This window comes from Thamnophis elegans, chromosome 1, assembly GCF_009769535.1.
Source record: "Thamnophis elegans isolate rThaEle1 chromosome 1, rThaEle1.pri, whole genome shotgun sequence".
NCBI lineage: Eukaryota > Metazoa > Chordata > Lepidosauria > Squamata > Colubridae > Thamnophis > Thamnophis elegans.
This window is the reverse complement of record NC_045541.1, coordinates 117,450,134-117,475,569: the sequence shown is the minus strand read 5'-3', so window position 1 is coordinate 117,475,569 and position 25,436 is coordinate 117,450,134. Positions and strand designations below refer to the sequence as shown.

The following is a 25,436-nucleotide window of genomic DNA, read 5'->3' as shown; positions in this document are numbered from 1 at the left end:
TGTATGATCCAATGGGTAAAGAATTTTGGTGATAATATAATGTTTGAACAGTGGAATTACAGGTGGACTAATGGACTGAAATTTTACTGAATAATAATTTGATTTTTTTTAAAAAAATAAGATGATGCATTGTTGGTATTTAACATCTGAAAAATTGTCAAAAATGTATATAGGAGTTTCAAATGTAATTGGAAATTCAACTGATAAGAGAGTATTTTTTATCATCTCTGGTAGATTTGTGACAAAGAAATACTGGGACCAGACTTTTACTTTAATTCACAGGATTCTTAAAATAAATATAAAATTGCAACCAGAAGTTATCCATTTAGATTTGATGGACGAAGAACGTGAAATAAAATTTGGAACTTTGTTATTGTATATCTTGACAGCGGTGAGAATCTTATATGCACATAGATGGGAAAACATACTAATTCCCACGGTGGATGAATTGAATTGAAATGTTATGAAATGTAAAATGTTGTCTTTTTTCCCCTGTATTTTGTAAAATACTTGGAGATCATAGCTTCTCTCTCTTTCTCTCCACTTTTTTCCCTTAATTTTCTAACATTTTTTGTATGTTTATAATGTAACTTATAAAACAATTTAAAACCCAGCTTATATTCCATTCCTCTATTTTTTCTTTCACTGTGAAAAAAAAGCGGGGGAGGAGAACCCAATCAAACATGATTATGGGTTATCAAAGCTACTCTATCAAAGGAGAGGCAGCAACTGGTAATGATTTGCTGTGGGCACAAAAAGAGGGGAGAAATTCCAAAGGTTGAGAAGAACTGAAGATCGTGCCCACCGCACAGAGTAACTTTTAAAGTATTTCCTTGGTTCAAAGTTCAGCTTCTTGTGCAGTGCAAACACAGGGTGGAGATTTGGGCAGGTTTTAAATGCAGAAGAATCAAGAAATAAAGCAGTAAGGCAGCAGAGATATCTCAAGTGGGGTTAGGGATTTCGAGCCAGTTTTTCTTGGTATGGGGGATTTCTCTTCCCTTTTCCCACTTTTAAACCCATCTGACAGTAACACAGACATTTTCTACCAAATTATTATTTGATAAATTGTCCCAATGGTGCTTTTTCAAAAGGGAACTGGATTTTGTTTTTCTTTGAAGATGTTTTGCTTCTCAACCAAGAAGTTCCTTCAGTTCTGAGAAGTGAAACATTTTCAAAAAAAACCAGAAAGCAGTTGACTTTTGAAAAAGCACTTTTGGGACAATCATGACTTGGATGACTGAGAATCTCCACAGACATTTAATAGATTGCTACCATATTTCAGTGGCATAATGTTGGTATGCACTAGCTATGGACTATGAATATACATTATTTGGCTAATTAAAATATTACCACAGAAGAGGCCTTCTGATCTCAAGGGGGAAAAAAACCTGGCTTACCATTTAATTTGCTTTATTGTGGCAATTATTTCTAAAGACATTTCACATATGTTACATTTAGAAAATGCTTATGGGGGAAAAATTGTATGTAGAAGTAATAATTGCTTGCTTTTATACTCTCAGAGCATAGCACTTCCTTAATTAGAAATAACTCACCATTAGAGAAGCAGTCCAGACCAAAAGTTATGTTGTCCACAGCAATATCAGCTTGTGAATTCCAACCCCAATTAGCGAGAAGCTCCAGATGAAAGCTTTTTTTTTTTAACAAAACATATTGGGAGAGCAAAAAAGAGATATTAAAAAAAATTAACCTACAGAATAGAAGTCAATAAATAAACATGAAAATGAACAATTTCAAAAAGGATACTAATTAAAACGGGAGCTGTAAATCTGCAATACTGTTTGAAAAAATAATAAGGGTGCTCCTTACTTTAGCGCATTTCATAGCTCCATGAAAACAAATATATTAGAGTTTTTGAAATAAACCTCCCAAAATTGCCTGTTACAACAGAACCAATTAAGAGTCATGTGGCATTTTAAGGACTAAAATCTTAAAATGTTTTTTATGATTGTAAGCTGCCCAGAGTTACCCTATGGTAAAATGGACAGCCAATAATAACAATAATAACACTAACAACAACAACAACAACAACAATAACAACAACAACACAAATGCCATTAAGGCCAAAATCGAAAAATCTTCTGATGATGCCAAATGCAGACTTTGCAAAGAAGCTGATGAAACTGTTGATCACATACTCAGCTGCTGTAAAAAAATCGTGCAGACATTATAAATTGCGGCACAATTGACATCACAATACCAGGTGATAGCAGGGTCAACGAGAAGGAATATGAAAAAATCGCAAAATACCAGGATTTAAAACTCGAAGTTCAACGATTATGGCACAAACCAGCAGTGGTAATTCCAGTGGTAATCGGCACACTGGGTGCTATTCCAAAAGCACTGGAATTACATTTAAAACAGTTAAAAATTGACAAAATCACCATCAGTCAAATGCAAAAAGCCGCACTGCTTGGATCTGCACGCATATTACAAAAATATGTTACGATGTACTAGGCCCCTGGGTGGGGCCCAACGAGTAACCAATGCCAAATCCGGCAAAACAACTGGCCGCTGTGATACAATTGTATAATAATGATACTCACAACATCTTATATTTTAAGAAGGTATTTGGTTGATACCTAGGACACTGGCAGTAAACCGTATCAACTATTAGCACCAGTCAAAGGTATTTGTAATGCATTTTTGAATGTTCAGTTGGCTGAGTTTCATATTTAATGAATAAAGTATATAATGATGATGATGATGATGATGATGATGATGATGATGATGATGATGACGATGATGATGGAAGCTGATGTGTATTGCAATCTGTGTGGATTGCATATCTTAGAATTCCCAGCTGGTGTATCCTCTTAAATATTAAACAAGATTGTGCCCAATCAGGGTACGTATTTAGCTGCTATGGCTATAAAGCCAAGTTTTCCATATAAAAAGCAGCTTTCTTTTTAGTCCATTTGTGCTATGAAAGGCAGGCCTCCAAGCCTGGTATCCCAGCTGTCCAAGTTAAATAACAATTACATGACTTATGAGTTTTAATTAACATGGATTCAGAAGTGTTCTGGACTATGTCACGTACGGGGTCAAATCCCGCAAACCATCTCTTTCTGTATAGGATGATTGCAGTACATATCTTGGGGAATAGAGAGAAACAAGAAAGTCAACACTAGGGCAGAAAGACAAGAGATGAGGCTATTCTTCTCGAGCCCCTATTTATAGTGAGGTTCCAGAAGCAGGAAATGTCTAGGTGATTAGTAGAATAGAAGAAGCATCTGTTTCTAGAGTTTATTTTGTATGGGGATAGAGAAGTTTGTAATTTAGGACTTGGTTAAAATCCTTTAATTTGCTTTGCCTGAGTACTGCTAACGAAGTTAATGTTAAGCCTTTTTATCTGTGCATGAATACAATGATTTGCTTTGAAAAATCTTCTTTTTAAAACTCTAAACTGGGGCATCAGTCATCTTACAAAGCCAGTTACAATCTATCTTGTGATCTGTAAAAATGCACTTATTTTTATATACTCTATATAATCTCTCTCTCTTTGGAGTAACCTTCTATGAGAGTAATTTTGAAATTTTTACTCTTCTATATTATGGACTCAGTCCTGCTGCAACAATACGGGAGAGCTAAAGTGCACACCTTAAACTCCAATACTGTAACTGCAGGCAGCTTCAGTGAGATTATTGTTTCTAAACTGTAATGCTTAAAAAAGCATAAATGAGAAATGATATAAATGACTAGAAAGTGAACATTATTTCTTGCATCTCAAACATTTCTGAGGTTTTAGAAAACCTCTTTTGTAAATCCAAAATAAATTCTTGCTTGAGCCCTTTTGCATCTTTTGATTTGTCATTCGTATTTCCACTCTGTCACCTCTGTCTTACAATTTCTTTATTTTCCAATATTTCTCCATCAGTTAGAATTTGTATCTCCTCTTTATCTATGGACATTCTTCCATATTATTATCTGTTGTCATCAGCAGCAGCAGCCATTCAGTTGTGTCTGACCCTCAGCCATTCAACGGATCAGTACTTTCCAAACTCCTCTGTCAATCACTGTCTCCATCAGATCTGCCATGGTCATCCTAGTGTCATCCTTTAGTGTCCTGCCAGTAGGTACTAGGACAGCCGTTTCTCCTTTTTCTGATGATCACTCCCAACATGATTGACTTTTCGAGTGAGTCAGCTTCCATGACATGAACAATGTATGACAGTCTTGGCTTCAAGTGAGGTTCAGTCTAGGACCATGATGGCGAACCTATGGCATGTATGCCACAGGTGGCACGTGGAGCCATTTGTTAGGGCACACAAGGCGTTGCCCTGTCAGCCAGCTGACTTTGGCCTTCATTTTTGGCCATTTTCAGGGAAGCCTCCAGAGGGTGAAAAATAACCCAACGCGCAAACTAAAAGTTCGGGAACAAACTTCTAGTTTGCACATTGGGCCGTTTTTCTCCCTCCGGAGGGCCTCCAGGGGAGGCCGTTTTCACCCTCCCCAGGCTCCCAGAAAGCCTCTGGAGCCTGGGCAGGTCAAAAAATGGGTCCATCGCATGCCAAAAGCAGGGGGTGGGTGGGAGTCACACGCGCATGCACACAGGGGGGCACGCACATAAAATTATAGGTGTGGGTACGCCCGTGCACGACCCCCCCATGCTCCCCCTGCTTTTGGCATGCAGTGGCAAAAAGGTTAGCCATCACTGGTCTAGGACTTCTTTGTTCATTGTTTTGTTCATTATTTTTGCAGTCATGGGTTGTGTAATAGTTGCCTTCAGCACCACAGTTCAAATGCATCCACCCTTCTCTGTCTGCCTGTTTCAGAGTCCAAGTTTCACAGCCATAAAAAGCAATTGGAAAAATTATTACATTAACTACTCTTCATTTAATTGTGATTTTCCAGATGTTATTCATACCAGACATTGCAGTTCTTCCAGTTTCTTCTGATCTGAGGCCAACAGTCATGACTTTGGTTGATTTTAGAGCCCAGGAAGATGAATTCCCTTACTGTTTCTATGGTCTCATTGTTGATCTGCATTCTGACCTGTGTCTTCCCTGCAGTTGACATTATCTTTTTTTTCTTGATGTTAAAAGTGCAGCCCAAATTTTTCACTTTCATCTTTGACTCTCAGGATTAGCCACTCCAGATCCTCCTTGTTTTCTGTTAGCAATATTGTATTATCTGCATATAGGAGGTTGTTGATATTCCTACTACTGATTTTAACCCCAGTGGTAGACTCCTCCACATGAGCATTTCTAATAACTATTTCTGTGTGCATGTTGAATAGTGTAGGTGACAGGATGCAACCTTGCTGAGTGCCTTTTCCAATTCTGAACCATTTTGTGTCTCCATATTCTGTTCATAACAATAGCTGCCCGATCAGAATAGAATAACTGGATGAGTTGGATGTGGTGTGGTGATATTCCCAATTCTTTCAGGCAGTTCCAAAGTTTGCCATGGTCAACATAGTTGAAGGCTTTTGTGTAATCAATAAAGCATATGTTGAGGTCTTCTTTTGCTTTTTCCATCATCCAATGTAGATTGGCAATATAATCATATGATCATGTGTTTTTTTTTTATGAAATCCTGCTTGTACATCAGATGGTTTTCTGTTGGCAGTTGGTTATCTGTCACATTGTTCAATTGTTCTTTATTTTTCCCAAAAAAATACGCTTACATGTGCAGAAATTATTGCTGTCAAATTATAGTTATAAGTTTATCTCCTAATTCTTCAAGAATCCTTTGAAATGTCTCCAGTGTCATATCTTTGCTTGTCATTTTTCTTGCCTGAAATTTTGTAGCAATCGGTGGTCCATCTGTATATTTATGAAGTCTCGGGGAGGGAGGTTGCTTTGTTTTTTTTAAATTTTCAGTCAATGATCTCTTTTCTGATAGATTAAGCAATTCATGTTCCCATGGAGAAACTGGCTTGTTTCCACAATTAAAGATCTTAACAAATGTCCCAATATTCCAAATTTATCCAGTCCATTAATCTATTTAAAACTTTCTTAAATTATTATTTAGCTTTTGGCCACTTATTTTAGATACCTTACATTCTTTAAGCTGCTAGTTAGCTTTTCTTTTATTAGGGCATGAAATTTTATTCATCAGATAGCTTTTCAAACTTGTTTGGAAGATCACTTTTAGCTGTAAAATAATTGTAAATCCAAGGATGATTAGAAAATGTGGTGACCTTAAAAGCCCTGTCATAGTTGAAAGCATGATTGCTTCCTCATTTCCCAGTGCCTATACCCACAGGATAACCCCTATACTGTGGCTAACTTGTATGGAGTAACTATCCAGACCACAAGTGGCTAATTTCTCATCTTCTTATCTGGAGAATTTCCATTGGTCTGAACTTTTTGCCAGCCTGTCAGTTGTCACCCCTGTGTCTCTGGTCTTTTGGAGAAATCTACTTCATCATTTCCCTTACCTGGAGCACCAAGTAATGATTTTGAACATGAAAAAGTTATGTAGCTTTGCAGTATAGGCTCCAAAAAGGAGATAAATTTAGAGATTTGTGAACAGTGGGAGATAACATCCTTTGCCAAAGATATGTTACTCTTTTCTTTATCACTGAATAAGTGAACAATGACAACATTTTGCTTCTAGCAACAACATTATATATCCAATCAGCACAGCAGCAGGAAAAACACAGAGTAGGCCGTGTTGCTATGGCAACACTTTCCTTCACTACCTTTATCAATAGGACAATAATTATTACAATAGGTTTGCACTTGCCACTGTGGAGTTGCACTTTGTTGGATATATAGTGCCATGGCATTTTCTCTCTCACACACACAACCTATGATCTCCAATTAGTTACAATAGTGGTAATACAAACTTTTTTCAAAGGAATTGAATAAGCCTAAAGAACAGTTGATTGCAACAGTCACAGAAAATGTTTGGTGTGTATATGTTTGTATAGACAGAGATTCATCAGCAACAATTAGCAGAATTCAGGACTTCTTCAAATGTTCAGAGTTTGGACTGGAATAGAGAAGAATTCCAGGAGCTTTCTATTGGAGGAAGACTTTTATAAGACTTGTAGGTTATTTAATGAAAGTGATGACAAGATCCTTCCATGCTGCTACCTAGGAAACTACATCATTGAAATCCCCAAGAGCCAAGTATGCAACTTGAAAGGTTTATCTTCCTCAATGGTCAATTCATAACTATTGGTTGACAAGTACAGTTTTCACTTTGGTTTCCTTCTCAGTCTTGTCTTGCAGTTTCTATCCTAGGATTCATGTAAGCACGTAAAAGACTGTGGGCCCTTCTTCAACCCTACTTCCTTTCAATAATACCTAGTATTCTCTTCAGAACACTATGTTTGAAACCCCATCCTAAAGCCATTACATCAGGAGTGGCATTCTGCTGGTTCGGCCAGGTCCGGGTGAACTGCTTGCTCTGAAGATCAGCTGAGAACAAACCGGTTCGCTCAGATGGGTCAGCATAACCCTGGGCAATACCTACCTATATTTCTTTGTTTTTTAGCCCAGCTGATAGGCGCAGCAGAGTGGATTTCCGCCCTTCAGTTGTTTTCCTGTGAACTGCGCACACATGTGAAGCGCACACTCTGCAAACTGGTTGTTAAACTGGTAGGATCCCATGCCTGCATTACATACCATTTTGGATTGTGTCTCTGTGTGTATGTCTCTGTCTCTGTTTCTGTCTCTGTCTCTCTCTCTCTCTCTCTCTCTCTCTCTCTCTCTCTCTCTCTCTCTCTCTCTCTCTCTCTCTCTCTCTCTCTCTCTCTCTCCCACCCTCCCTCCTCCCTCTCACCACCTCTTCAATCCTCACTAAGTCTAGGAAAATTTTCACATTACTACACTCTCCATTCACCAAACTTTCAGAAGCAATTAAAGACAATCCACGTTTGTCTTCACTTCTGCTGACTTGAAATTCTAATCAACAAAAATGAACTGTGCTGAAGTTCTGGGGTAAAAGATACCTTCCACTGCAGACAAAAGACAAGAGAGAAAGTAACTCCAGCATGATACTTTGCAGACAAGTTCTTCCAGTGCTAAAAAGAACTAATTTTCACCTTTGCTTGCTTTGTCTGGACTATTGGTGTGTGTCTATGTGCAAGTTAGCATTTCTCCTAGGATTTGAAGTTCAGCAGGTGGGAGAAGGTGTGAGGCAAGAATTCCTTTCTTGGGGGAAATTAAGCACAGCCCCACTATTAACTCCACAAACCCCAGCTTAGTAACAGTTTAAAACCGCATCACAACACAAGTGAGAAATAAATTGTTCATGTTGTGGGCCCCAGAAGTCCAGAGTTACTTTCAACGTTGGGGCAGTTTCCTTGTGATGATGTCTTAAGAACATGTATTAAAGCACACATATATTCTTATTCAATTTCCTTCTCCATCCTGTATTATGACTTTACATGGTAAAATTCTTAAAACAATTTTTTTTTCCTTTGGAAAAGTATCTTGCACATGGATGGTACAATGTAGGGCAGGGGTTTTCAAAGTTTGCAATAGCTTGACCCTATAAAATAAATGTATGTGCCTCCCCTATTAATAAAATTAAAGACTACACTAGGGGTAAGAATGAGCAAGGAATAAACATATACTTTACTTTTAATAATTTAAATTTAATCTTATGTATAAGATAAAATTAAAATAGTAGTTTACATGATAAAATAAACCCATTAATAGGAAATGAGTAAAAAACCAAGATAATTTAAAACCACATATTTATTGGAAGAATGCTCTTGCTTCCTTTTTGTTAGTCACTAAAATCCGGATTTCATTTTGAAGAAAGCCACTCTTTCACAAAATCAGGAGGGTGTGGGGAATAGAGTAGGAAACAAAATTGTGTTTAATTAATTAGATTATGCAAGGTCCTTGGTGTTCTCCAAGCTTGGTGGTTTATTTCAAACATTTCATTACCAAACTAGGTAACATCATCAATCTACCAAGCTCATAGGACACCAAGACTCCAGAGTTCAACCCTGATATTTTCTTCTATTGGTAATTGGAAGCTTTTAATTGTTCCTAAAATTCTGCAGGTTGCAAAAAGATGGCAGACTTATGTTGCTTTTGATGCTCTCTCTGCTACCATACAGTAGGTGCTCTAAAAACCAGAAGCTATCTTCTCTTTCTCTTCCACCTTGGCCCTTGTAAATCTCACCTTCCTTCCCACTTGCAATTTCCTCCTCTGTCCTTCTCAGTCCTCCCTCCTCCCCTAAGCTGTATAAGAGATAGAACTTTGCATCTATGCTTTGTAAGATAAATAATGTTTAGGGGAAAAAACAAAGGATGCCCAGGCTTCTTATCGGGTTACGCAATAGCATACTTTTGTGACAAACTAGCAAGCTTGCTTGGAGGACATGGGAGGAAGACACTGTCTAGGAATCCTCCATCTATTGTCACATAATCCCCCTTGAAAGTCACAACCCATATAGATAAGAAATGCACAGGTAATGATAGTAATGATGAATATTTCAAAAATCACCAAATACAAGCTGGGCGGATACAACCTCTTACATGACCCTCATTCTGTCAAAGACCTAGGAGTACTCATCTCAAACAATCTAAGCCCCAGAGCTCACTATAATAGCATTGCCAAAAAGGCATTAAGAGTTGTTAACCTAATTTCGCAAAGCTTCTTCTCCAGTAACATTGTACTGCAAACTAGGGCTTACAAAACCTTTGCCAGACTAATTCTCAAGTACAGCTCGTCTGTCTGGAATCCACACTGTATATCGGACACTAATGCAATTGAGTGAGTCCAGAGGAACTTCATGAGAAGAGTCCTCCGTTCCTCTGCTCACAATAGAATACCTTATGCCACCAGGTTTGAAATTTTGGGCTTGGACAACCTAGAACTACGCCATCTATCATCTGACCTGAGCGTAGTACACAAAATTGTCTGCTACAATGTCCTACCTGTCAATGACTACTTCAGCTTCAACCGCAATAATACACAGGCAAACAATAGATACAAACTCAAGGAAAACTGCTCCAAACTCGATTGCAGAAAATATGACTTCAGCAACAGAGTGGTCAATGCCTGGAATGGACTACCTGACTCTGTTGTTACATCCTCTAACCCCCATAACTTTAAACTGTCTACCATGGACCTCATCCCATTCTTAAGAGGTCTGTAAGGGGGCGTGCATAAGCGCACCAACATGCCTACCATCCCTGTCCTACTGTCCCCATTTCCTGTCTTCATGTCCATGTTTATGCGTATGCCTGTTACCTCATACATGTTTGACAAACTAACTAACTAAATAAATAAAAATATTCCTGATGCTATAATTACCTGTTCTGAAGGCTTGGCATTTCCAAAGTTATGAGAAACCAATGATCACTCCAGCTCCCTGATTTTTCCCATATTTGTAGTGCCGTACTGCCATTGGTTGCTCCTTCATCTTCTTGTACAGTGAATGAAATGGTGCCATTGTAATTGCCAAAAACATATGCTGAGAATTGGACCTAAAGTGAAGATAAAGTGGTGAGACAGACAAAGGCTGTAAATGAGGTCCTTTATAAGCACTATATTTGAGGACTATAACCTTGGTTCAGACATTAAAAAGTTTTATATTCAGAGGGGATCCTGTTATGAGCTTCATAAAAATAACATCACACAATTTCCTGGGAATGAATCACATGAAGATGAGAAATATAAAAAGAAATCTTGACTCAAGCATTTGTACATTCATTAGCCAGGCGCCATTCTGCCTTTATGATTTTTATCACATATAAAGTGGAACCAAAATTTCTGGTTTTGAAAATCTTACAAAAAAAAGCTACCCAGAAAGGATATCCATTACTGCAGGCATATGGAGGAAGCAATGAATGAGCTGATATGTGTACAGGAAGCTGTGTGATCTCAGTTTATGCTCTGTTTCCTCTAATTTGGGCAAAAATGAAAACCCCTTGAAAAAATGCCAGGCCAATATATGTACTTTTTGCTCCAGAGTGAAGGCAACATTGTCACCATCATGTATCAGAGAAGAACTTAATGAAAATGTGTCACTATATAATTAATTACAATATAATGAGTTAGTTAAATTTATATGCCACCCATGTCACTGTTGGGTAAGTTGGAGCAGAAGTTGAAAGAAAGTTTACATGTATTTATTATAGTTTTAACTCCCATGGATTAACATCTACTTCATCAGATCAGATGCATGAAACATTACAGCTGATCAATGCCATAATCATTATCATTCTACATGGATACAAGAGAGGAAAAAATGTCTGCCTTTCAATCTATGTGTATTCATAGTCCTTAACTTACAACCATTTTTTTTTTGTCTATGGAGATTCTCAGGTCATGGTTGTCCCAAAGTTGCTTTTTCAAAAGGCATTGGGGGACTGAATTTTGCAGTAACACCAGAAGAGCTACCAGTTGTAGATCTCCTCACTGCTACAGAGTCAGCCATCAGGAACAATAAACTGGCAGAACCAGAATCAGAACAGTTAAGACACACACAGCCCGAATTGAAGAAGTTCTTGGATGAGAAGCTAACCGTCTTCAAAGAAAAAAACAGAAAGCTCAATTGCCTCCTGACAAAGCACCTTTGGGACACCATTCAAAGTTATAACAACAATGAAAAAAAGTGACTTGTGACCACCTTTGTAAAGGTAAGTGATCAAACAATGGGTGCTTGATAACTGGCATGATCTTATGATGGTTCTAATGTCCTGAGGTTCTGGGATTGTGATCTGCAACCTTCCTAGGGAACTTCTGACAAGCAAAGCCAATGGGGGAATTCAGATTCACTTAACCGCATGATTCACTTAACAACTGTAATGATTTGCTTAATAACCAGGACCAAAAAGGTCATAAAATGGGGCACATCACTTAACAATTGCCTTGCTAAACAAAAGTTTCGAGTTCAATTGTGGCCATAAATCAAGGACTACCTGAACTCATTTTCTCTTCTCTGAGGTGGGGAAAGGGGGAGCTAGCTGAACTATTAGGATATGAATTGCTGATTAATCTAATATTTAAAAATCCCTGGAACATACAAAACCATCACAGCCTTACATGCATAAGTGGATTGCTATTTTCTTTCCTTGTTGGATTTTTCAGATGGCCAGTCTTAATGCAGCCTATCTACTATTTATGTTACATTTCTTTATTTTATTTTAAGTATTTCTACAGTCAAAACATCCAGGAGAGCAATATGTTACAAATGAGTTACAGTTTCACATTGAGTATGACAAATTAATATATTTTTAACTTAAAAGATAATTACTTATCCAGCTTTTTGGTAAACCTTTCCGTTTGAGAGGAGAATGAAATAAACAAGGCAAGAGAATTGAATAACTGGGCTTGTATAAGGAGAGAGTTTGGTTCAATGACAGGAATGAGAGAAAGATCCTACTTCAGAATCCTTGTATCATTTTCATAGGGCAGAAGTAGGCAAAGGCTTAATAAGCTAATCTATGAATAAGCCTTTTGTCTATACTTGTCCTCCCTTTGGTTGTTTCTTTCTTTAGAGCAAGAGGATAGAAATCCAGACATCTCTTATCATAGTTATCTATTCCATCCAAGCTGAGAAACTATGGTAACTAGCTTTAGAACAAATCAGGGTATTATGCGCAAATTTAAAGCTGATCTAATATCCTGCTATTTCTACGCTTCTTAATCAGACCTTGCTAATTCAAATGAAAGGGGTCTCTATGTTGTCACTGGGATAAAGTGTTTGGGGTGGGTGGGTGTCTTTTTCATACCAGAGTTGAATCTGCTGTTACTCAATCATCCCACTTCTGTATTTCAGTTGCATGAACACTTTTCCAACTTTGATTATAACACCAAGGTAGCCCAAAGTTTGTCTGAAGAGACCTTTGATTCTAATACCTGCAACTATTTCTTTCTTTCGTATAATTCATGATGTGATCGTTGGCCACAGAAAAGAATTTGGGAGTAGAGGTGTGCAAGCTGGTTTACTTTGAAACTTTTCAACTTCGAAGAGGTTGTTCTAAGTTGAGTTTTGTTTCACATGCCCACAACCTTGGATCATGGTTTGCAGAACAAAACAATGTTATTTCGAGCATTCTCATTTGCAGGTGTTCTGAGGGCTGTGATTAGGCTGTTATTTTGTGGCTTGGGTTAGTTTCTTGCAAAGCCTTTCCATGGGCATGCTCCAGCTGCTGTTGCCTGAGGATAGGTGGAATAATGTGGGGGCACAGAGCAGAGTTGGGGTGTTAGGCATTTGAGAATGCATGTTTCAGCAGAGACATTCTGGATCTGAAGAAAGAAAGAGATAAGCCAGGACTGCTGTGTCTGGAACTGGTTAACCTGTCTGGCTGTCTCACGCCACTCCCTTTTCTATCTTAGGAGTAATGCGTTATCTGTTTTGCTGTAATTTAATTTTAAAAGCAGTTGTAAGGAAGGAGAGTGGAGACAAACGTCCACATTTGGGTTTTCATCCACTGGAAGAAGTGAGTCAGCAGAGGCAAGGACGTAAAACATATTTTAATGCAGGGATGCTGAATCACCTGCTTAGCTGGCAGCAGAGGGCAAGCCATGCCATCAACCTGTGGCAATGCACTTGCACTTAAGCAGAGTAAAGTGCCTGTTTAGAAAGAGAAGCGGTCATCAGCAGGCGAATGCCAAAAAGGCCTCAGAACTGATGTGAGGATGCCTTTGGACGTTCAGCTCTTCAGGACGATGGCTGGATTTCAATATCTCTTCTTAGCAGGTTGCTCCCCAATGACTCTTTCCAGCACTCCCATGGATAGAACTGGTGAATGATTTGGGGTTTCCTGGACTTGGAGCTCTTGCTTGAGAAACAGGTGGCAGGAGTTTGGGGGCTTTGCACAGATACATTTTGTGCACCAACTGCATTCTTTTTTAGACTGGAGCAGGAGTTAGCAAACTTAAACACTCAAAGAGCCACAAAAGTCCTAACTGGAAGTCCTCTGTTTATTCGCAATTCGCAATTTAATGAGCTTATATGCCGCCCAATCCCAGAGGACTCCGGGCGGCTTACAAATACGAAATAGAATAAAATAACACATAGGGGAAAGAAACATACACAGTTTAAAAAACACACAACATACATTTGGCTTAACTGGGGGTTGGACCTGATTTAAAAAATCAGCAACCCCAGGCCTGTCAAAACAGCCAGGTTTTGGTGGCTTTTTGGAAGGCCACGAGAGTGGGAAGGGTCCAGATCTCTGCTGGTAGATCGTTCCACAGATCCGGAGCAGCTACAGAGAAGGCTCTCCCCCGAGTGGTCGGTCATTGTCCGGTCGACGGCACCTGGAGGAGGCCTAGCCTGTGAGTTCTTATCGGACGTTGGGAGGTGTGTAGCAGGAGGCGGTCTCTCAGATATCCAGGTCCAATGCCATGTAGGGCTTTAAAGGTAATCACCAGCACTTTGTAGCACAACCGGAGACCAATGGGGAGCCAGTGCAGCTCGTGAAGGATAGGCGTAACATGGGTGTACCGTCACATCACTCACGCGGCTGCATTCTGGACCAACTGTAGTCTCTGAACACTCTTCAAGGGCAGCTGACCAGAAGTCTGGTTCCCCCACCATAGAGTCTCTTCTTAGAGCGCATCCATTTTCCTCTACCTGTCCTAACTGAAAGCTCTATCAATTGTAGAGCCAACCAGCGACAGGAAGCCACAGCAGAGGGATGAAAGATCCACATGCGGCTCCAGAGTTGCAGGTTGCTGACCTCTGGACTGGAGCTTTGGTTATTTTCTGGTTAGATTATTGTAATAGAGTCTACAGTCCTCGAAGATCATCCAGAATACAGTTCGGGGTGCTCCACAGTTTCCCAATATTATAGTGCTTCTGCACTGATGGTTTGGATGGCATAGGAACAAGGGAATATCTCCTGCTATATTCTCCTGTATTGTCAAGGCAATCTTGCTATTTAAGTTATGAGAAATCTCACATTTCACAATCAATTTGATTTTTTTAAAATCAGAAAATTGAATCCAACAATCAAATAGAATCATATGCTTGTTTTTTAAAAATCAACGTGGAGCTGGTTTCAAACCGTATTGGGGTTGAATGTACGCTCTGCTTCTATGGTATGTACAGCGGTAGTTATTAAGCGTAAAACTGTTACTACAGATCTTTTGTGCAGAATCATTTTGACACTCTTGACCAAAATAAATATAGTATGAAAAAATATACATACATACATACATACATACATACATACATACATACACACACACACACACACACACACACTCACACACAAATACACACACACACACACACACACATTCTGCATATCACTAAAATCACACACAAAAAGTCTGCAAAGTGAAATTTAATTGTCTAAGGAAGAGGTTAAAGTACCTTATAGGATCCATTGGCAAGAATGGCTGGAAGGTCAGTGCTGTATGTCCGGGCAAGGCCATCTGTATGTTCACTATTGACATGCAGATACAAAAAATGACCTAGAGAAAAAAAATTGGAACTAGATTTCAATGGTATTTTGGGACTGAGCTATAGTAGAATTTAAAATATATTAGAACAAACATGCTGATGTTTCACCAAGGATATTATTTTATGATATTTTGGAAACTAGAATATTTTATGATATCCTCAAAGCTAACATAAAATAAAGAGAATTAAAAAAGCGAGAGAATATAGGACAAAATGCAAAAGCAAAAGATAGAAAGAAATAATAAGCGAAAAAACTCTGATTTCTTTGAGGCAAATACAAGAATGATTAGAAAATGATCTCTTAATCTATGGTTACCAAAAACCATATCCTGATCATCGAAACCATAGTTAATTTTTCTGCCTCATGCAAAAAGTCTATATTTTCAGTCAGCCAGGAATACAGATGTCTTTTCTCTAATCACAGAGGTGACTTTAGTCATTTTAGCAATCATTCCTCCATCATGGGTAATGCCACACCATTCCTCTTTTGAGCACATAACAATCTTACTGAAATTGTCATACATAAACACAAGGTTCCATGACTCCCCCCCCCCAGCTGTTTATCCATTAGTCCCAGAATAAAAGCTTCTGGTTTCAATTGTACATTAATCTATCATATCTCAAGACCGAAAATGGAAACCTAACATCAAAAATGTAATAAAAAAAGCACAACAAAGAATGTTCTTTCTGCGCCAACTCAGGAAGCTGAAACTGCCCAGGGAGCTACAGAGGAATTATTGAGTTTGTCATCTGCACCTCTATAACTGTCTGGTTTGGTTCTGCAACCCAACAAGACAATCACTTCAGAGGATAATCAGAACTGCAAAAACAATTACTGTCAACCTGCCTTTCATTGAGCACCTGTACACTGCATAAGTCAAAAAGTGGGCCGTGAAAATATTTAAAGACCCCTCACATCCTGGACATAAATTATTTCAACTCTTTCCCTCAAAATGACTCTATAGAGCACTGCACCCCAAGACAACTATACACAAAAACAGTTTTTCCCCAAATGCCATCACTTTGCTAAACAAATAATTCCCTCACCACTGTCAAACTATTCCCTAAGGCTGCTATTACTATTACTATTAGTCTTCTCATTGTTCCTATCACCCATCCCTTCCCACTTATGACTGCAGGACTATAACTTTGCTGCTTGCATCCTTACAATTTATATTGATACTGATTATTTCCTGATTGCTAATCAGTACATTAAATGCTGTACCTTATGATTCTTGACAAATGTATCTTGTCTTTTTATGTACTCTGAGAGCATATGTACAAATTCAGGACAATTTCCTTGTGTGTCCAATCACACTTGGCCAATAAAGAATTCTATTCTATTCTTTAAAATCTTTTAATTCACATATCCAACATAAATTTGAAATACCTTCTTACATTCTAAACAATTTCTCTGGCGACATATACCAATAAACATTTCCTTTAACACTTATTGTAAATTTTCTTTCAATCACATATTTTCCCATCATTCCATTTGTATATTGCAACTAATATGGTGTCACATGATGTATCAGGACTTTTTCTCCCTTCGCTAAATCGGGTGTGAGTGTGGCTAGCGTGTAATGCATCTGGCCCATAGGCCGGGAGTTTGACAGTCCTGCTCTAATTCATATCACACATGATTTTATATATTTCAGTTTCCCCTTAGCTAATTTTGCTCTAAACAAAAAAAAACAAAAAACCTAAATGCTATACTCTTTCCTTGTTGGATGTCACTCTGATTCCATAGACGGGATACACAAGCTACATATTAAGGAACCTTGCAGGTATGTGGAAAATCCATCCATTTCTATAGGTTTCCTGGTGGGAATTGAAATGCACAAATCCCTCCCTCAATAAAGCATGTAGGGAGTGGAATCCTTATTAGAAGAAGGTAAGAATTGTAGAGGCCCATCTCCCTTTTTACCTCTCAAAAGAGATATTCTAGAGTAGCTCTTAACAAAAGTGAGGTAATTCTTCCCAACATCTTAGAAATAAAGGTTCTCACTTTTTCTCTATAACTATTTCACCATTTCACTCTCCCTATAGACTTCTAATGTCTTTCAAAGTAAGTTTTTCATATGGATTTTCACCTGCTAGTCCATGACTAAGAATTCAACTTTAATATCAGTTGCATACAAAATGTAGATAATTTCGAAACAGATTTTATAGATTGCATTCTCCTGAAAATACAAAGCTTCATGTTCTCCTTAGGCCATTTTCTGATTTCATACATAAGGAGACTGTGTATGTTTTCCTTCACAGCTGCAAACTCTCTCAAGGCAGCACTATGAATGTCCCTCTACAACAGATGTAGCTCAGAGGTTGCTCAACATTTCAATAAATAAAAGAATCCCAAATGGAGATGCCCTTCCAGCTAAAACAGAAGGTGAAGAATAAGGAATATACCTCCAGTGGCTTGTAAGGCAGATCCTCCAATCTGGTTTTCGTGCATCCTTGAAAAATCACTAATAGACCAGGAAGAATTTATATTTCCATCTATTGTCCAGCCACAGGCACCTTCCTCAAAAGAACAATGTGCCCCCTCTGTTAGGCTATCTGGAAAAAGCAGTAATTTTTATAAGAAGCAAGCAAAAAAAAAAAATCAGCACAGTATATTGTGAAGTACGATTAACTCTGCATAGAAATTCATCACTACAAAAAATTTACATTTCTACCAAAATCATTAAATAATTTGCTTCTTACTATTCTTTAATATTAAATATATAAACTGAAAAAAATCAACTGCTTAGGAACCAGCATCCATCAACATGTCAAGACCCAAATAGTAGGGTTTTTTCTGTTCTAAGAAATAATGCTAGCACTGGAAATAATAGTCACAGCCAATGATAGAATAACAGAGTTGGAAGGGACCTTGGAGGTCTTCTAGTCCAACCCCCTGCTTAAACACCATTCAATCTCTTCTTAAAAACCTCCAGTGTTGGAGTACCCACAACTTCCAGAGGCAAGTAGTTTCACTAACTAATTGTTCTAATTTTCAAGAAATTTCTCCTTAATTTTAGGTTAGTTCTCTCCTTTATTATTTCCATCCATTGCTTCTTGTGCTGCCTTCAGCACCTGGCAAGCAATTTTTTTTTTCCTTCCTTGCTGAGGTTTTTGCAGGATTAAAAAAGGTTGGGCTTAATATTTTCTTTCTTACAATAGTTGACAAGTAAGAAGTCTCTGACAGAAAGAGACAGGCAAATTCATATTTACCACAGAGGGATTCATCTTCTTCTTTGGTTGGACAATCAGAATAGAAACTGCAAACCTCTAGGTAGCTGACACAGCCCTCATGTGGGCAGGGGATAGGAGATCCCTTATCAAAGCTGTAAAGATCTTTATCTGAAGGAAAAACAAGCAAACAAACAAATATCAACACTTAAATCAGTCTTCTCTGACACGACTTTTAAAATATACCACAGTTATGGCCTGGACTCTGTAATTATGAGACTTCTAAGATGAGTATCGGTCTGGCAAAAGTCTGATAATGCTTTTTATCATCCTCTGGATCTGCTCCAATTGTGCAATGGATTGAAACTCAAACTGGACTACACTGGGTATATGCAACCCTCAGTCCAAGGTCACCTGAAGCTGTAAGTAGTAAAGAGAATGGGCCCATTTTCAGGATTAGTGGAAAATCCTGCCTTCCATGTTTCCAAACCTATACAAAGGCTTAGCAAACATTTTATTTCATTTCGCATTAAAAACTGGTGGGAATTTTCAGCAGTTTGGCCTGCGTAATGCCGGGAGAGCTCCATAACGCCTCAAAATAGGGGTTAAGGGTTAATCCACATGTGGCTTGAAATCCACAGTTTGCTTACTCCGCTTATAAAACAGTAAAATTTAAATTGATAATAGATTTTTAATTTTTTTTTTTACTTCACAACTTGTTGTTGAACCTTAGGCCAGAAGCCGTCAGTGGGACGTTTATCTTATCCAATGATCACAATTTTTTCAAATACAAATTCCTACATACCATGAAGGCAATTTTGAAGTTGCAATGATCCCAGCGCCAAAAACCCAGAATTCTTTTCATCACAACTTGAATACAGCAAAGTAATCTCAAAAGGCCTTTCCATTTGTCCAATCGAGCCTATTAAGATTTTCCATTTTACCCTGAAAATCAAAGCAGTTGACATGGTTAATAAATGTGTTTATCTATAAAAAGCATAAATGTATCCAAAGGATTTCACATATCTTATCTCAAGTTATATTTTTACAACTGTGCAACTTTGATCAATTATGTAGAAAACATTTACATGTTAGTAATAATATTTTGCTATGATATGAACCTGACATGCCCTCTAATATCGTTTATAAACTACTATGCGACTAAACTATATTGTCAGCAAGTGCATGAGAATCACTATTTTAAGTATTTTGCTTGACCAGTTATAATAGCATATATTGTGAACCCCTACCAAATAAGGTAAGCATCAATTAAAACTGATTTTTATTAATTTGTTTTTAATGTGGTTTGACTTATTTTTAGTAATGTAAACAGGAAACTACGGGAGCAACAGGCAAAAAAAGTAGATGAGTAGTTGTACAATGAAGAAAACCTAGATCTATTATGGTGATTAAAATAACTAAATGTGACAGACAAATGGATGGATGGAAAGGAAAGGAAAGGAAGGGAAAGGAAGGGAGGGAGGGAGGGAGGGAGGAAGGAAGGAAGGAAGGAAGGGGAAGGAGAAGGAAGGGAGTATGGGAGGAAGGATGCAAGGAAGGGGGCAAGGAAGGAAATATATAGGGGGGGGGAAGAATGAATTTATATAACTATGAATGGTTATATAATTAAATTTTAAGCTTATCATTGCACATAGACCATATTGAAACAAATTGCTTTATCTTCTAATTTTTAGAACACAGACTTTTCAAAGATTGATAAAATATTCCTCTCCTAGATCCATTCCTTAAAATGAGAAGAATAAGTTTCTTTGCATTTATTAAAATTATTTCATCATATCCCTGGCTCAATCAAGCCAAAGCTCTTCACGAGGAGACTAATTTCACATTCTAGGAATACAGTTCAACATCACATCCTCCCCCCACTTTGAAATCTGCAATGTGAACAATGTTTTTTTTTAAGTATACAATATTTATGAAGATCAATAATGCAAATATAAGTGATGAGTGAGAAAATGGCAAGTAACAAGAAGAAACAAATTGGTTCTCCATCATCTGAATAAACGTTCCTACATGTGCCTTCCAAATGTGTTGGATATAACTTTCAGAATTCCTGCTTGTCATAGATAGTTCAGCTAGGAATTCCAGGATGTTTCTTGACTATTGAATTATAGCCACATTCTAATGTCACTGAATGAGGCCAGTTATAGCCTTCTAATTCTAGTTTTATGGCAGTGATTGGTAGCTTCCCTGCCAGCCTTTTTCCTACCAGCAATCCCATTCCTTATCAGTAAGAAGTGAACTGAACAGACTAGTAATCATTGGCACCAAAAAACTACTTTGTACTCACACTGTAGTCTCCTGGCTAATGTAACATCACCATATATGCTAAATAAAATAAATAAAACCAGTAAGAAAACCAACCACCAACTAATGTGGCAGTGCAGGCACTCCCTGCTTTTTCATCTCCCATTTCTTCTATACTTCTATACTCCAACCAACTGGAATATTTGGATTATATGTTTGATATAGGAATGGATGTATATGTATGTATGTATATATATATGTATATGTATGTATATGTATGCATATATATATATATGCATACATAAATACATACATATACATACATATACATACATACATATACATATACATACATACATACATACATATGTTGTATTTGTGCTGATAAATAAATAAAGGGAGACTAGTATAGATCTATTTCAAGCTATTTAGCTCTCATCAGCTAGCCATACCCTTACTGGGATTCGAACCTGGGCTGTATTACATATTTGGGCATACCAGGGGTTGTGACACTAAATACATACATACATACATACGTACGTACATACGTACGTACGTACGTACGTACGTACGTACGTACGTACGTACGTATATGGATGAATCCAGAGGAATGTATATATGTGAAGATGCTCTGGAAAGACTAAAACCTAGTGGAAAGAAGGTAGTTAAAGCAGTGCTGTGGGTTTCAGAGTTGTGGACGAGAAAACAAAGGATCTTATCGTTGATCAGACAATAGAGACCAAGCGTTTTCTTACATATGTCAAGATGGTACTACAAGACATTGGATATATCATTGATTTATAGCTTTATGGCTGTAAAAGACACGAGAGACAATACACACACACACACGTATGTATGTATGAATGGATGGATGGATGGATGGATGGAAGGATTATATTTCTTTGCAGTAATCTGCTTAACACTCTTTCTGAGAGCTGCTGATGCCACTTGGGGTTGATAGTCTCAACTGATCTCAGGAAGAGTGCTAACAACCAGATGACTGCAAAGTAATATACCGTATTTTTCAGACTATAAGATGCACCTAGTTTTTTTTGGGGGGGGGAAACAAAGGTTAAAAAAATCTGCCTCCCAACATCCATCTGGTATTTATCTTGCCCATTTGCTGCTGCGACCCACTCTGGAACAGTGGATCAGCACCGCACTAATCCCCTCCCCCCTGCAATGTTCGCTACATAAGACACACAGTCATTTCCACCCACTTTTTTTGGGGGGGGGGTGTCTTATACTCCAAAAAATACAGTAATCCTTCCATCCTTCTCCCACCATCCAGTCACAACTTGATGAAGCGTCTTGGATGAGAAGCAAAATGCCATCATCGTCTTCCTCAAGGAAAAAAGCACTCGAGTTGCCTTTTGAAAAAACACCTTTGAGACAATTATGACCTGGGTGACTGAGAATCTCCACAGACATTTGGACACTACAGGGAATTCGAAGGAACTAAAAATGACTATTAAAGAAGAACCCTTACATAATACAGAATGGAGCAAAATATCTTAACACTGAATATACTGTATTGAAGAATATTTTTGAACAATAGAGCCTGAAGTTAATTTTAAGAACATTTACCTCTGTAGATGGATTGTGTCTAAAAGATATCACAGAAGAGGAATAAGTTTTACCAGACAAGAGTGAGAGTGATTTGAAAGTGGGTTTGAAAATGACAAGTTAAAAGATTGATGTGGAAAATAAAATGCTGCACTAGAAAATAAATGAAATTATGTTTTCATAATGAAAAGGGATATATGAATAAGACATCAAGAGTGCCCTGGATAACTTTTCTATATTGGATTTACAAAAGAGACTTTTAAAATGGAGTATTTGAGGCTCCCTAAGCTTGGTTGTTTGCTTGCTGATATTTCATTACCCACCTAGGTAACATCATCAGTGTTAGTGAATGCGGGATTTTCTCCCTGTTTATAGGCATTAATGTTGAAAGAACAGTCATTCTTCAATGGACTTTTGCCTACATAAAACATATAAATGGGAGAAATTTGCCTAATCTCCACAGAATTCACCCCCTACAACAAAACATTTAAAGATTTGAGGCCCAAAAGCCAGGCACACTGGCAAATGAGTCTTTCACAATTTTGCAAGCCAGTTTGGGAAGGAAATTTGCCAACACCTTCAACAAATCGTGAAAGCCAGAGTCATAAAGTAAAACTGGCTGCTGTTGATATGTCATACTTGTTGATGCCTTCTAAAAAAAAGTTTCACCAACCTCTCCCTTAATTTTCGTGGGGCAAGCCAAGGTCAAGAGATTTCTTTAAAGAGAAACACACATAAAACTAGATTATGTATTGATCAGTTGATGAAATTGTAACCAGAGGCTTGCAGAATCCTATATGTGTATTTCCCCTAGGAGCAATTCTTCAGTATTCACTAATTCAGTAATCACAACAGCTTCAAATAACATATCTACCACAAATAACAAATATATATATTTTTGATGTTCAGTTTCGCCCTTAACACAACTTAGATAATTATATTAGATCTTTCAGTTCTTAAACAACAGTACTTATGGATGTTTCCTGCATGTTGTTCAGCTCTCCAGCTCTGAATCATCATTGTGTCACTAGCACTGCGCAGTGACACAGTAAATAAAAGCCACTAACTCTATGAGTTTTCCAGATTATTGTGTGCATTATAGTAAGTACCTAAATAGTTTTCAAACCGCTACTGTACACATGATATATAATTACAATTTTTAAAATATGTTCTTACATTTAAGAGCAATATAAGCAAAATAATAAAAAACACCACACATTTTAAACAGCATCAGAAACAACAAAGTAATAATCAATTTAAACAACTAACAATATTTCAAAACAATGCTACATCTAGTAAGTGCTAGAAGCAGCCACATTTGACTTTTAAAAATGTATTTATCAAGACTTTCAGAAAGAAATTGTAAAGTTGCTTTGAATTTCAGTAAGATTCTTGTGGAAGCTATCAGAGAAGCCTGGGGCCATTCACTTTTATAGTAGATTCTGGAAAGATCCCAAACTGCAAGGTATGAAAGAAGCAGTTCCTTTCCAGAGGTATCAGTAAGAACCCTTTTCTGCTTGAGCCAAGAAAGGGGCTTTTTGTGCCAATTTAATTTATTTAATGGAATTCAGAATGAAGCCTAGGGTGTAGACAGTGGAAGATGGATTGTTGCAGCAGTAATTCAGATGAACTCAGGAGGGCAATACTTTTACCGCTGATTTTATGTCAAAAGGATGCATCTTGTTAAATTAGCTAACAATGTTCCATGCTCATATATAGATACAAACATAAAGTGGAGGTCAACACACCTCTGGCAATGATGGATTGACGAAAGGAAGGAATAGTTTGTGCTGATCATATGCTAACCTGTGGTTTCCAACTTAGAAAAAAACAATAATGTACCTATTATGTCTGAGCTGCAAATGGCTACCAAGTCAAATGTCAAGTATCCCTTAATCAGTCTCTTGGGAGGGAAAAGACTGGAGTTTATGGCTTATAAAAACACTTCTTTACAATGCAGATGGATGGTGATATGTTTGCTTCATTCTTGCCTGCAAGAAGGAGTCTTATCCATCTGAGTTGTATTTGAGAGTTTTCTGCTGAGAAAGCCTCTTCCTGAGGAAGGCATGAAGGGTCTGAAACAAAATATTTATTGTGGAGCTCTACAGGAGAGGTCTGTTTACACAAACCTGCATCTATATAATTTTCTGGTTCTATTGCATTAAAAAATACAATTTAGTATATACAATGTTAAAATGTTTTGTTCCATTCCATATTAGTAAGTCAAATTTAAGTGTTCGCCTTTAATTATAATCTTTAGTTCCTTCTAATTCCCTTTAGTGTCTAACATTCAAAGTCTCATCCTATCATAGTTTCTTATGGGAAGGATTCTTATCAATAATATAATTTCACAAATTAAATAACAATATAATTTTATTTCAGATCCATCTGGATTCTTACTCTCTGTAACTTTCCAAAATCAAAGTTCTAATCAGCCCTTTGCTGTCATTCTCCTCCTCAAAAAATATCTAGCTCCAATTGTCCAGAACACTTGTGGGTGATCTCAGGTTCTCTCCTTACTTTGAGAGAAATTACAAACAGTCTGTTTGTCAATTTATTCCACCATAATTATTAGCTCTGCCTAGCATAGCCATCCTCAGTTTGCCATGTCTTCTCTAAGTGTGTCTTTAGCAGTTCACCCTCTGTGGGAATACAGTCCTTAATAGAAAAGGAAAAAAATAAGTTGTCCATCCCAGGATTGGTATTTTTTTATTTTAATGAAACAGTTTCCCACACATGTGTTTAAGAGATTTATTAGAACTGCCTCAAGGATGCAACACAGTGAGTTACACCAGAATCAAATTATTTTGATGCTTCTCAAGATGTTTGGCTTGTGTGACATACCTCTATAGTCACACAGCTTAGAGTATATCAAAGAAAAATCTAGGTAGCTACATATTATTTCAATACTAATAATATTTCAGAGGAAAAATGAAGGAGAATATTTGTAACAGGGTTCAAATGAGGGATCCTTGGTGCTCTTTGAGCTTCGTTGTTTTCTTGCAGATGTTTCGTTATCCAAACTAGGTAACATCATCAATGCTAGTAAGGACTGGAGTTTGCTTGTCCTTTCAGT

At 37.6% G+C, this 25,436-nt stretch overlaps 1 protein-coding gene across 1 annotated transcript in view; it reads right to left on the bottom strand.

Moving 5' to 3' along the window:
* Positions 1-25,436, bottom strand: part of LTK (leukocyte receptor tyrosine kinase) — an 80,212-nt gene that overhangs the window by 42,244 nt on the left and 12,532 nt on the right. Inside the window, exons 5-10 of the mRNA XM_032213506.1 lie at positions 19,335-19,474; positions 18,572-18,700; positions 17,765-17,914; positions 15,266-15,366; positions 10,249-10,421; positions 1,554-1,648 (exon numbers count right to left, since the gene is read on the bottom strand). Coding sequence (XP_032069397.1) covers positions 1,554-1,648; positions 10,249-10,421; positions 15,266-15,366; positions 17,765-17,914; positions 18,572-18,700; positions 19,335-19,474 — 788 coding nt within the window. The remainder of the gene's footprint in view (positions 1-1,553; positions 1,649-10,248; positions 10,422-15,265; positions 15,367-17,764; positions 17,915-18,571; positions 18,701-19,334; positions 19,475-25,436) is intronic.